Source organism: Microcaecilia unicolor, chromosome 7 (assembly GCF_901765095.1).
Source record: "Microcaecilia unicolor chromosome 7, aMicUni1.1, whole genome shotgun sequence".
In the NCBI taxonomy this organism is placed as follows: Eukaryota; Metazoa; Chordata; class Amphibia; order Gymnophiona; family Siphonopidae; genus Microcaecilia; species Microcaecilia unicolor.
The window spans coordinates 226,203,918-226,216,894 of record NC_044037.1 but is presented as its reverse complement, the minus strand read 5'-3'; the positions used below and the strand labels follow the sequence as shown (position 1 = coordinate 226,216,894).

General features: G+C 45.0%; 1 protein-coding gene across 1 annotated transcript in view; it reads right to left on the bottom strand.

Annotated features, from left to right (window-relative positions):
- Window positions 1-12,977, bottom strand: part of LOC115473968 (neurabin-1-like) — a 337,573-nt gene that overhangs the window by 179,880 nt on the left and 144,716 nt on the right. Inside the window, exon 9 of the mRNA XM_030209200.1 lies at window positions 5,429-5,658. Within this exon, the coding sequence (XP_030065060.1) occupies window positions 5,429-5,658 (230 nt within the window). The remainder of the gene's footprint in view (window positions 1-5,428; window positions 5,659-12,977) is intronic.

The window sequence follows — 12,977 nt, the reverse complement described above, 5'->3', positions numbered from 1 at the left end:
GTGTTCCCCCCCCCCCTCCCCCCCCCCAAAAAAAAAATGTCCTAATGACTTGTTTTTCTGAGTTTTTCCCTTGGACTTTTTCTTTCTTTCGAAAATGGTCAGAAAAGAAATACACAGAGTACAAAATGTCTAGGAAATCGCCATTACTGAAACAAAGAGATAGCTGATTTTCAGGTTTGAAAATGGTCATGTTCGCCATGTTAAGCAAAATGTCCAAAGTTGGATTTAGATGTCATATCGAAAATGCTCCTTCACATTACTTAAGATATCATATGCAAACTAATTTGATTGCTTGGGTAGTGATGTATCCAAAGTAATGATTATATATAATCTGAAGATATCATATGCAAACTAATTTGATTGCTTGGGTAGTGATGTATCCAAAGTAATGATTATATATAATCTGCACTTGGCCCTCAACTACATAGTGAGCTGTATTGTACATAAAGCATTAGCATCATATCTATGTTATCTGAACGTTCTAATGTGTGCTTATTAGGTGTTTCATTGGTATTATGCTGACAATGTATTATACATATAACATACACTATACATATAACATTCAATAACATACATTGATATAGCAAAGATACTTACCTGTAGCTGGTATTCTCCGAGGACAGCAGGCTCACTCTTCTCACAATTGGGTCGTCTTCCACGGTGGCCCAGGAACCGGAAAGACATTTTGCCAGCAAAAATAAAGACTTTCGGGAACATTCTGTCATGCGAGGACGGACCGCGAATGCGCAAATGACTTCCTGCCCGCCGCACGAGCGTGTCTCCTTAGTTTAATCAAAAAGTATATAAACAAGAAACAACCATAACAACTCCTCCAAAGGGGAGGAGGGTGGGTTTGTGAGAATACTCAGCCTGCTGTCCTCGGAAAATACCAGCTACAGGTAAGTATCTTCGCTTTCTCAGAGGACAAGCTGGCTGTTTGTTCTCACAATTGGGGTATCCCTAGTACCCAGGCTCACCCAAAACAATGAACATTGGTCAATTGGGCCTTGCAACAGCAAGGACATAACAAAGATTGACCTAAAACTAACAGAGTGCAGCCTGGAACAGAAGAAAAATGGGCCTAGGGGGGTGGAGTTGAATTCTAAACCCAGAACAGATTCTCTATAGCACCGCCTGCCCAAACCGACTGTCGCATCAGGTATCTTGCTGAAGGCAGTAGTGAGATGTGAATGTATGGACTGATGACACGTAGCAGCCTTGCAAATCTCTTCAATGGAGGCCGACTTTAAGTGAGTCACTGACGCAGCCATGGCTCTAACATTATGAGCCGTGATGTGACCCTGTAAAGTCAGCCCAACTTGGGCATAACTGAAAGAAATGCAATCTGCTAGCCAACTGGAGATTGTGCATTTTCCGATGGCAACTCCCCTCCTGTTGGGATTGAAAGATACAAACAACTGGGCGGACTGTCATAAGAACTTCGTCCTCTCCACGTAAAAGGCCAATGCTCTCTTGCAGTCCAAGGTATGTAAACTGCTTTCGCCAGGGCGGGTATGAGGAAGGGGAAAAACTGTTGGCAAGACAATTGACTGGTTCAGATGGAACTCCGACACCACCTTGGGCAGGAACTTATGGTGCGTGTGGAGGACTACTCTGTTGTGATGAAATTTTATATTAGCTGCATGAACTACCAAGGCCTGAAGCTCACTGACTCCACGAGCTGAAGTAACAGCCACCAAGAAAACGACCTTCCAGATGGCAGGAATTCAGTGGCTCAAAAGGAGCTTTCAACAGCTGGGTGAGAACGACGTTGAGATCCCATGACACTGGTGGAGGTTTAACTGTGGGCTTTGACAAAAGCAAACCTCTCATGAAGCAAACAACTAAAGGCTGTCCAGAGATAGGCATTACACTGCGATGATAGGCACTAATCGCACTAAGGTGAACACTTACGGAGTTGGTCTTGAGACAAGCGTCTTTACTTTCCACCTTTCTTCTTCATTTCTTGCCCTACATCCGTAAGTAAAAGCTGGGTCCTCCGCAAACTTCACTGTCCGGGGATCCAGCTTCTGCCAATTTTCTTCATCCATGTGCAGTTTTTCTCCTCTCTTCCTTTTCCCTCATCTCATCTCCTTCCTCATTCTTCCCTCCCCTCCATCCATGTCCAGCATTTCTTCTCTCCCCCATCCACCAATGTCCAGCAACCCTCCTCTCTCCCTGCCTCCCCTCCAGCCACCCATGCCCAGCGATTGTCCTCTCTCCCCTGCCCCCCTCCAGCCACCCATGCCCAGTGATTCTCCTCTCTCTCCCCTGCCCCCCCCCAGCCACCCATGCCCAGCAACCCTCCTCTCTCTCTCCCCTGCCCCCCTCCAGCCACCCATGCCCAGCGATTGGCCTGCCACCCCTGCCCCCCCTCCAGCAGTGATTGTCCTCTCTCCCCTGTCCCCCCCTCCAGCCACCCAGGTTGTCGTGGATTCTTCGGGGCAGGCAGGAAAGATTCCCAGTCTTTCCTGCCCGCTGCCGGCGCTGACTCTCCCGCAGCGCTACTGCATCTCTCTTCAAAATGGCCACCAAGACTTACAAGGGCAGCCTCCAAGACTTCAGCAGAAGTCTCGGCGGCTATTTTTAAAGAGCGATCCGGCAGCGGGGGAGGGTCAGCGCCGGCAGTGGGCAGGCAAGATTGGGGATCTTTCCTGCCTGCCCCGAAGAATCCGTTGCCTTCTTCAGGTAGGAACCCTCTAGCTCGGGGAAGGGAGGGAGGAGAGCCGGCTCGCCCTGAAGAACAACCGGCACAAAAAAAGCACTGCCTGTCATTAAAATCATCCACTGTAGCTAAAGATTGGAAGATTGCCCATGCAAGGCCAATTGTAAAAAACAAGTTCTAGGGATGATCCAGGAAACTACAGACTAGTAAGCTCGATGTCCATGCCAGACAAAACAGCTGAACTATTATTATAAAGAACAAAGTTACCAAACACAGACAAAACTGCTATAGTGGGATAGAATAAAACATGGATTCAGTGAAAGGAAGTAGTGCTTCACCAATTTGATAGATTTCGTTTTCGAGGGCATGAACATGTGGATAAAACTAATTCTCAAAAGCTTTCTGAAAATCTAGATACTACTTTAGAGTCCCTCACGAGAGACTCCCGAGGCAATTAAAAAACCATGGGATAGGAGGTAATGTTCTGTGGTGGATTAGGAACTGGTTAAAATATAGGTTATGAAATGGCCACGTCTCTTAATGGAAGAAGACAAATACTGAAGTACCACAAGAATATGTACTGGGACCAGTGCTTTTTAAATATTTTTATAAATGATGGAAATGGGAATGAGTAAGGTGATCAAACCTGCAGACGACAAAGAGGGGCATTTTCGATTTGGATGTCCTTGCAAAACGTCCCAATCCAGGGGCAGGGAAACCCATATTTTGAAACAAGATGGACATCCATCTTTCGTTTTCGAAAATACCGTCAGGGACGTCTAAATCCTTAAATTTCGCCACCCCTAGATTTGGACGTCCCTACACATGGACGTTTCTGACTTTTGGCGATTTTCGAAACCAAGGACATCCATCTCAGAAACGACCGAATGCAAGCCATTTGGTCATGGGATGAGACAGCATTTGTAGTGCACTGGTCCCCCTGACATGCCAGGACACCAACCGGGCACCCTAGGGGGCACTGCAGTGGACTTCATAAAATTCTCCCAGGAACATAGCTCCCTTACCTTGTGTGCTGAGCCACACAACCCCCCCCCCCCCCCCCCAAACCCACTATCCCCAACTGCACACCACTACCATAGCCCTTACAGGTGAAGGGGGGCACCTAGATGTGGGTACAGTGGATTTCTGGTGGGTTTTGGAGGCTGCGCTGTTTCCTCCACAAATGTAACAGATGGGGGTGGGGCTGGGTCCGCCTGTCTGAAGTGCACTCATCCACTAAAACTGCTCCAGTGGCCTGCATGCTGCTATCATGGACCTCAGTATGACATCTGAGGCTGGCACAAAATATTTTTACAGATGTTTTTTTGAGGGTGGGAGGGGGTTAGTAACCACTGGGGGGAGTAACAGGAGCTCATCCCTGATTCTCTCCAGTGGTCATCTGGTCATTTCAGGCACCTTTTTGTGCCTTAGTAGTAACAAAAACAGGTCCAGGTGAAAACGTCCAAGTGTTCGTCAGGGATGTCCTTTTTTTCGATTATGGGTCAAGGACATCCAAGTGTTAGGCACGCCCAAGTCCCACCTTCGCTACGCCTCCGACACGCCCCATGAACTTTGGCCATCCCTGCGACGGAACGCAGTTGGGGACGTCCAAAATCGGCTTTCAATTATACCGATTTGGATGTTTCTGCGAGGACGTCCATCTTCCGACTTATGTCGAAAGATGGGCGTCCTTCTCTTTCGAAAATGAGCCCAAAAGTATTCGAAGTTGTTAAATCACACGTGGACTGCAAGAAATTGCAAGATAACTTAGGAAAGATGGACGACTAGGCATCCAAATGCCATATGTAATTTAATGTAGACAAGTGCAAAGTGATGCACATTAGCTACATGATGTTATGTTCCACATTAGCAGTCACCACCAAAAAAAAAAAAAAAAAGGAATTTAGGTGTCATCATGGACAATATATTGAAATCTTCTGCTCACTGCGTGGTGGTGGCCAAAAAGCAAACAATGTTAGGAATTATTAGAAAAGGAAGAGAGAATAAAACAAACTGGAAAAAGCAAAGAGAAGGGCGACCAAAATGACTAAGGAATGGAACCAACTCTCATATCTTATTATTACATTATTTAATTGTATTTTACTAACTGTAGCCTGCACTACGGTATTGTGTAAGCCACACTGAGCCTACAACTAGTGGGAAAATGTGGGGCATAAATGTGTTAAATAAATATGAGGAAAGGCTTAAGAGGTTAGAATTCTTCAACCTGGAGAAGAGACAGCTGAAGGGAGGCATGATAGAGGTCTACAAATTCCTCAGTGAACCGAGTGAACACAAATCAATCGTTTACTCTTTCAAGTAGTATAAGGACTACAGAACACTCCATGAAGTTACACAATAGCACATTTAAAACAAATAGGAGAAAATATTTTTCACTCAATGTATAGTTAAGCACTACAACTCACTGCAAGAGGCAAATGATAAAAAGCAGTTAATGTAACTAGATCCAGATTCACTCTACAGGGTTGATCCAGTCCTGGCCTTACCCCCCATGGCATGCAGGGACTTGTGGTTCTGATTTCCCCATTGGATTCCCTAAGAAAAGCAAGGCTACAAGTCCCTGTATGCACTAAGGTAAGCCCAGGACTGAATCAACCCTGTCAGGCAAATCTGGATCTAGTTGGCAACCCTAGATGTATGCAAGTTTATTTTTATGGCTGTCTTTAATAACTGAGATCAATAACTATCTTCCAATATGATGCATTCAGAAACTCACAGGAACGTTAACTTCTCAGCACTTACTTTTGCTGATAATCCTTCAGTAATTTTTTGGCCTTATTATATTTCTTCTCAAGCACATCATACTGTTCTTGAATTTCTTTTAGATGCTCATTCACTGTTTTACATAAACTTTGTGCCTCTAGCCAATAAGTCTCCAATTTTTTTGCTTTCTCCTTGTTTTCTTCAATATTTTGTTGAAGTTGTGACCTGCTCAATTCCCATTCGTTCTTCTCAGCTTCTGCAGCTTTCAGCTTAAACCAAAAATGTATGAAATATTAGATATGAGGAAAAGGCCCAAAACAGCAGCACTATTCTCAATGAAGCTGTTATTACATTTGTAATTAACTTTTAAAGTAAAATTGCCATTTTAATTATTAATTCTTTACCCTTCTTTGCACATCTTCCAAGTTCTCAGCACAGCATAATGCATTATCATTTTGTGATAAAGCAAAGTTACTCACCTGTAGCAGGTGCTCTCCGAGAACAGGCCAAGTATCCTCACATGTGGGTGATGTCATCTGACGGAGCCAAGTGTGGACACTGCCTAGTGTGTATTTGTTAAAGAAAGTTCTAGCAGTGTCACTGAGCATGTGTAGGTGACTTCCCGCCTGACGTGCGAGAATGGGTCCATCAGTCAAAACATATAGCTGTAAAAGACAATTCCTAGGGAAGGTGGAAGGGTATGTGAGAATACTTGGCCTGCTGACCTCAGAGTATACCTGCTACAGGTAACCTCACCTTCTCTGAAGACAAGCAGGCCAGGTGTATTCTCAAATGTGGGAATTCCTAGCTACAACAATAAAAATGAACCAAAAGATAAATCCTTACACAGGAAACCACAAACAGAAAGAAGTAGGGACAATGTTCTTCAACATATCAGTAAATAATTTATTGGAAAAGAACATGTACTGAGACCCTATACGGGACCGTGTTTCAGCTGCAGAGACTGCCTGCCTCAGGGGTCACACACTCAGATGTGATGAATTTCTAGCAACCAGGTTCACCGAAAACAACAACATGAGGACAACAGGGACTCAAAACATCAAAGTAAATTAACCTGAAATTATATACAAACTGGTTGTGAAGGTGCAGCCTGGAACAGAACAAAACTAGGCCTAGAAGGGTGATGTGAGTGTGTGGACTGAAGACCACATTGCAGCCTTGCACATCTGCTCAATGGAGTCTGATCTCAAATTGGCTGACGTAGCCATGATATGGCCCCCGAGAGTCGGCCCACATATGGTGTAAGCGAGGGAGATGAAATCTGCTAGCCAACTGGAAATTGTGTGTTTGCCAATGGCCACACACCCCCTTCTTCCTGCTTGGATCAAAAGAAACAAAAAGTTGGGTGGATTGTCTATGAGCTTTAGTCCACTTCAGATAGAAGGCTAAAGCTTGCTTGCAGTCTAAGGTATGTAGTGCGCTTTCACCAGGATGGGCGTGAGGTCTGGGGAAAAATGTTGGCAGAACAATTCACTGGTTAAGACAGAGCTCTGAACCTGCACATACCCTAAGTTCCTTCCTAAGGTGAAGAGCTACTCTGTTATGATGAAATTTTGTGTAAGGCGGATCAGCTACTTGGGCCTGAAGCTCACTGGCCTAAGTGACCGCCACCAAAAAAACAACTTTACAGGTCAGATATTTCAGATGTTTATGTGTATGAGAGCTAGATATATTGCTTTAGCTAACTGGTAGGACAAAATAAAAAAAAATGAAAGGGTGTGCCATAAAATGCTAGGAAACAGCCAGGAGACAAGTGACTCAAAAAGAGCTTTCATTAGCTGAGTAAGAACAACATTGAGATCCCATGAGACAGTAGGAGGTTTGACTGGGGCCTTCGTCAACAGCAAACCCTCTCATGAATCAAACTAGAGACTGTACAGAGATGGGTTTACCCTCTACACGAAGATAAGCACTGATTGCACTGAGGTGTGCCCTTACAGAGTTGATTTTTAAACCAGACTCAGAGGTGCAGAAGGTATTCAATCAGTATTTGTGCAGGGCAAGTAAGAGGATCTAGGGCCTTGCCCTCACACCAGACTGCAAACCTCCTACATATAAAAGAATAACATCTCTTAGTGAAATCTTTCCTGGAAGCGAGCAAGATTCTGGAGACACCCTCAGGCATATTCAAGGACTGAAATTCTATGCTCTCAACATCCAGGCCATGAGAGCCAGGTTGGGGTACATAAAGGACCCTTCATTCTGTGTGACGAGGGTTGTAAAACACTCCAATCTCCATGGTTCTTCTGAGGACAACTTCAGAAGAAGTGCGAACCAGATCTGCTTTGGCCAGTACAGGGTGATCAGGATCATGGTTTCCTGTTCTTGACTGAGTTTCAGCAAAGTCTTCTCTATGAGAGGTAGGGGAGGATACACATATAGAAGTCACCCCCAAGCGGAGCTGTGGCCAAGTGGTTAGAGCGCTGGGCTTGTAATCCAGAGGTGGCCAGTTCAAATCCCAGTGGTACTACTGAAAAGAAGTCACCCCCTCCCTCCCACCAATGTAGGAGGCAGGCATAAGACTCTACTCTGCCATGCAACTGGAACCTGAAACAGAACCGAGGGACACTGTTGAGATGAGAGGGTGCTCCACTTCAGGAAAATCTTATGGACTGTGCCCATGATGAGAGAGCACTCATGAGGTTGCATCACTCTGCTCAGTCTGTCCACCAGGCTGTTTTCCTTCCAGAGAGTTACATGGCCTGTAGGACCATCCTGTAAAGGATAGCCCACTACCATATCTCCACTGCCTCCTGACACAAGGGTATGAGCCCATATCCCCGACTGTTCACATAGTACACTGTAACTTGGTTGTCTGAAGTAAGAGATCCCTGAAATCTCTTAGAGCGTTCCATGTGGCCCTTAGCTCCAAGAGGTTGATATGGAGATTTGTTTCCTAAGCAGACTATGTCCCTTGGGTGTGAAGCTCATCTACATGAGCTCCCCCATCTTGCACTGTATCAAGCAGGGCTACTATGTATTCCAATTGTACTGGGTACAGATGGGACTTGGGGTAGTTTATAACACAATAACATAGTAAGTGATGGCAGATAGACCTGAACAGTCCATCCAGTCTGCCCAACAGTCACACTTATCAATTCATGATTAAATCGACAACGAACATGATATTATATACTTGATCGTGGCCTTTCTTTGGTGTTTCTGGGACATAGACTGTAGAAACCTGCCTGGCTCTGTTCTTATGTTTCAACTACTGGAGTAGCCATCAAAGCCCACTCCAGCCAATTTGTCTTATTTGCGGAACCCAGACCGTAAAAGTCTGCCCAGCACTGTCCTCGGTTCTAGTTACTAAAGTTGTCTCTGAAGCCCTTTCCAGCCCATCCTAAACTGGATTGTCATTTACAGAACAGAGACCTACAAAATTTAACCGGCACTGGCATTAGTTCTTCACAGCTTGAGTCACCGTCCAAGCGTCACTCACACATCCACAAATCTGCGCCCATTTAAGTTTTTTTTGTTTGTTTTATACCATACATTTTCTAAATAGAGATTCTGTGTGTTCATCCCACACCTTTTTAAATTCCATCACCATTTTTGTCTCTCCACCTCCCTTGGGAAGGCATTCCAGGCATAAACCACCCTTTCTGTGAAAAAGAATTTTCTGGTATTACTCCTAAGTCTACCACCCCACAACCTCAGTTTATGTCCTCTAGTTTTACCACTTCCTTTAAATGGAAAAGAATTGTTTCTATATTAATACCTTTCAAGTATTTAAATGTCTGTATCATATTTCCCCTGTCCCTTTTTTTCCTGAAAGCTATAGATATTCAGGTCTTCCAGTCTCACTCATATGTCTTACGGTGCAAGCCCCATATCATTTTTGTCACCTTCCTGTGGACCGCTTCTAGTCTTTTTACATCTTTAGCAAGATACAGCATGGAAAATTGAACACACTACTCCAGGTGAGGCCTCACCAGTGACTTGTACAAGAGTATCAACAACACATTTCTTCTATTGGTTACTCCTCTCTCTATGCAGCCAAGCATCCTTTTGGCTAAGGCCACTGCCTTCTCACGCTGTTTTGTTGCTTTAATATCCATGGACACCATCACCCCAAGGTCTCTCTCCCTGTCTGTGCATATCAGCCTCTAACCTCCTAGGACATATGGCTCCCTTGGATTTCTACTCCCCAAATATATTCACTTTGCACTTCTTTACGTTAAATTTTAGCTACCAAACATTAGACCATTCTTCTAACTTTTGCAGATCCCATTTCATGTTTTCCACTCCCGCCGGGGTGTCCACTCTGTTACAAATCTTGGTATCATCCGCAAAAGACAAATCTTACTTTTTAATCCTTCGGCAATGTCACTCACAAATATACTGAATAGAATTGGCCCCAGTACTGATCCCTGAGGCACTCCACTACTCACTTTTCCTTCCTCCAAGTAAATTCCATTGACTGCCACACTCTGGTGTCTGTCTGTCATCCAGTTTCTAATCCAGCTCACAACTTTGGGACCTAACTTCAGCCTATCAAGTTTATTTTAAAGCATCATATGAGAAATCATGTCAAAGGCTTTGCTAAAATTCAAGTAGATTACATCCTCAATACAATTCTCTGGTCACTCAAACAATTTTGATTAAATTAAAATTAAATTAAATTGTTTGGCACGATTTACCTTCGGTAAAACCATGTTGCCTCAGATCTTGTAACTCATTGGATTCCAGGAAATTCACTATTCTTTCCTTCCATTACTTTTCCAATAACCAAAGAGGCTTACCGGTCTGTAGTTTCCCACTTCTCTGACGAACCCTAGTAGCTCTAGCACCCAAATACTTCCCTGCATGAATTCCCACACACCTTCTTGTGACATACTCAACCAGCCAATCGTCCAGGTAGAGAAAAAAAACAAACTCCCAGTCTATGTAGCGATGCCAAAACTAATGCTAGGCATTTGGTAAAGACCCTGGTTGTTGACACAAGGCCAAAAGGAAGAATGCAATTTTGGTAGTAGTGCTTCCCTACCCAAACTCTGAGATACATCCTGTAACAGGGACTGAAATGTGGGTGTAAGCATACTTCAACTTTATAACAAACCTTTTTCCTGAATCATTGGGAGAAGCGTGCCCAGGGAGATCATATAGAACTTTTCTTTGACTAGGAATTTGTTCAGGTCCCTTAGGTTTAGGATGGGATGAAATTACCCCAACTTTTTTGGCACAAGAAGTACCTGAAATAGAATCCCTTTCCTTCGTCCTCTGGTGGCACAGGTTCAACTGCACTGGCCAGGGGAAGGGAAGAGATTTCCTCAACAAGTACCTGCTTGTGCTGAAAGCTGATGAATGATGCTCTCGGTGGGCAATTTGGTAGTTTCTGATGCAAATGAAGTGTGTTAACTGAAACAGACTACTTAAAGAACCCACCGGTTGGAGGTTAAAAGGGGTCACTCTCTGATGGAAAAAAAATTCAGCCTCACCCTTACTGGTAGGCCATCTGAGATGGTAACTTGGACTGCGGCTATGCTCTCCTGAAGCCAATAAAAAGTTCATCACTTGCTTTGACTGAGGAGCCAGTTAAGGTTTCTGGGTCCGTGGCTGGTGTGGCTGGGACTGCTAAGCACAGCGGAAAAGTGAAGGAAACCTACACCTTTGAGCGTAGCAGGGTCTCACTCCAGAACCCCCAATTAGAGGAAGATGCAGCTGGAGGCTGCCGAGAAAGGGACTGAATGTTGTTAGTGTTTCTTGATGAGGTCAGCAACTTCCTCCACCTTGTCCCCAAAACAGTTGTTACCTCGGCAAAGTACGTTCGCCAATCTCTTGGAACAGCTGCTACTAAGACAGTGACACGTAGCCATGAGAGTCTATGGATCCCCACACCCATGGCAGAGAGCCTGGACACAATATCAAAATTATCATAGGTGCCCCTGGCCTGATACATCCTGCACTCCAGCTGTTTCTTGGCCAACTAGCGAAGCTCTGCAGCATGGTCCTGAGGGAGAAAGTCCACGAGACTAAGCGCACTGTGCATCAAAGATGTCAAAGATTTGCGTAGAGCTGGTAGGTCTGGATTTGGGCAAATGAGCATCGAGGCCTGATAAAGCTTTCTTCCAAACGAGTCCAGAGTTCTGGCCTCTCCACCTGAGGGGAGCCGAGGAATGAGTTCTCCTGGCCCGTTTGGGGGCAGATTCGACTACCAATTGAGTAGTGAGGCAATACGTGACCTTTCGAATCCGGGAGCCTTTTGGATATGATATTGTGTATCCACCTTCTTTGACACGACCTGCTTTGAGAGGGGAGATTCCCAGTTCTCATCAGTGCATCCTTCAGGATAGAGTGTAACGAAACCGTGAACCCCCTTTCCTTGGGAGAAGATTCATAGTCCAAGAATGATTGCCCTGGGCTCCTCCTCGGTCTCCAACTTAAATGGGACAGCAGACACCATCTCCTTTACAAAACCAGTGAAACAGAGACCCTCAGGTGGGGATTTAAGCTTCTCTTGTAGCAGGGATGGATCAGAAGGGATACAATTTTATTTATTTATTTATTGTTCACTTATATCCCACATTTTCCCACTCACGCAGGCACAATGCGGCTTACAAACATTAAATAAAATACAGAATAGGAAAACTTAGAAGAATATACAAGGAGTATGCAGGGAGAGAAGCATCTAACAGGGTGAACTAGCAGAGTAGGAGCCAGGGAGGGTGCATCAAGCAGCGGTATAAAGTGAGGAGTAGGTCTTGGCAAAGAAGTAGGTCTTCAACAACTTCTTGAAGAGGGCGTGGTCCGCTTGAGTTTTAAGGTGTTGCGGGAGAGAATTCCAGTGTTTAGGACTCCAATAGCGGAAAGATGAGGCGAAGATCCTCTTGTACTTGACACCCTTACAATTTGGGAAGTGAAGGTGGAGGAAGGAACGAGCAGCAGGGTTGGCATTCCTGGGTGGGAGGTTGATAAAGGGGTGCATATACTCCGGGGCAAACCCATAGATAATTTTATGGGTCAAGGAGCAGAGTTTAAAGGCAATGCGCTCCTGAACAGGCAGCCAGTGCAATTTGAACCGTAAGGGTTCAGCATGTGCAAAGCGTTGCTCTCTCAGGATGAGTCTCGCAGCAGTGTTCTGAACTGTTTGGAACTTTTTCAACAGATAGGCCTGGCAGCCCGCGTAAATTCCGCTGCAGTAGTCCAAGTGGGAAAGGACAAGCCAGTGGACAAGTGTGCGGAACAAATCTCTAGGAAGGAAGTATCTGATACGCCGAAGCCTCCACATGGCGTGAAACATTTTTTTGGTGACCAAGTGCACATGATTGTCCAGCTGGAGGTGTGTGTCCAGTTGCACTCCTAAAAGTCGCAGGCTTGTGGCATTCGGAAGGACAGAGCCCAATACTGGGAGCATCATGTCAGTTACTGGAGTGTGGATGGACGAGAGGATGAGACACTGTGTTTTGTCCTTGTTTAATTTGAAACGGAAGACCTGAGCCCAATGTTCTAAGGTGGAGAAACAGGCATCAATGAGGTGAACAATTTCTGACACGGTGGTGCGAAAGGAAATGTAGACTGTAATATCGTCGGCATAGATGAAAGGGTTAAGGTCCAATTTTGCGAG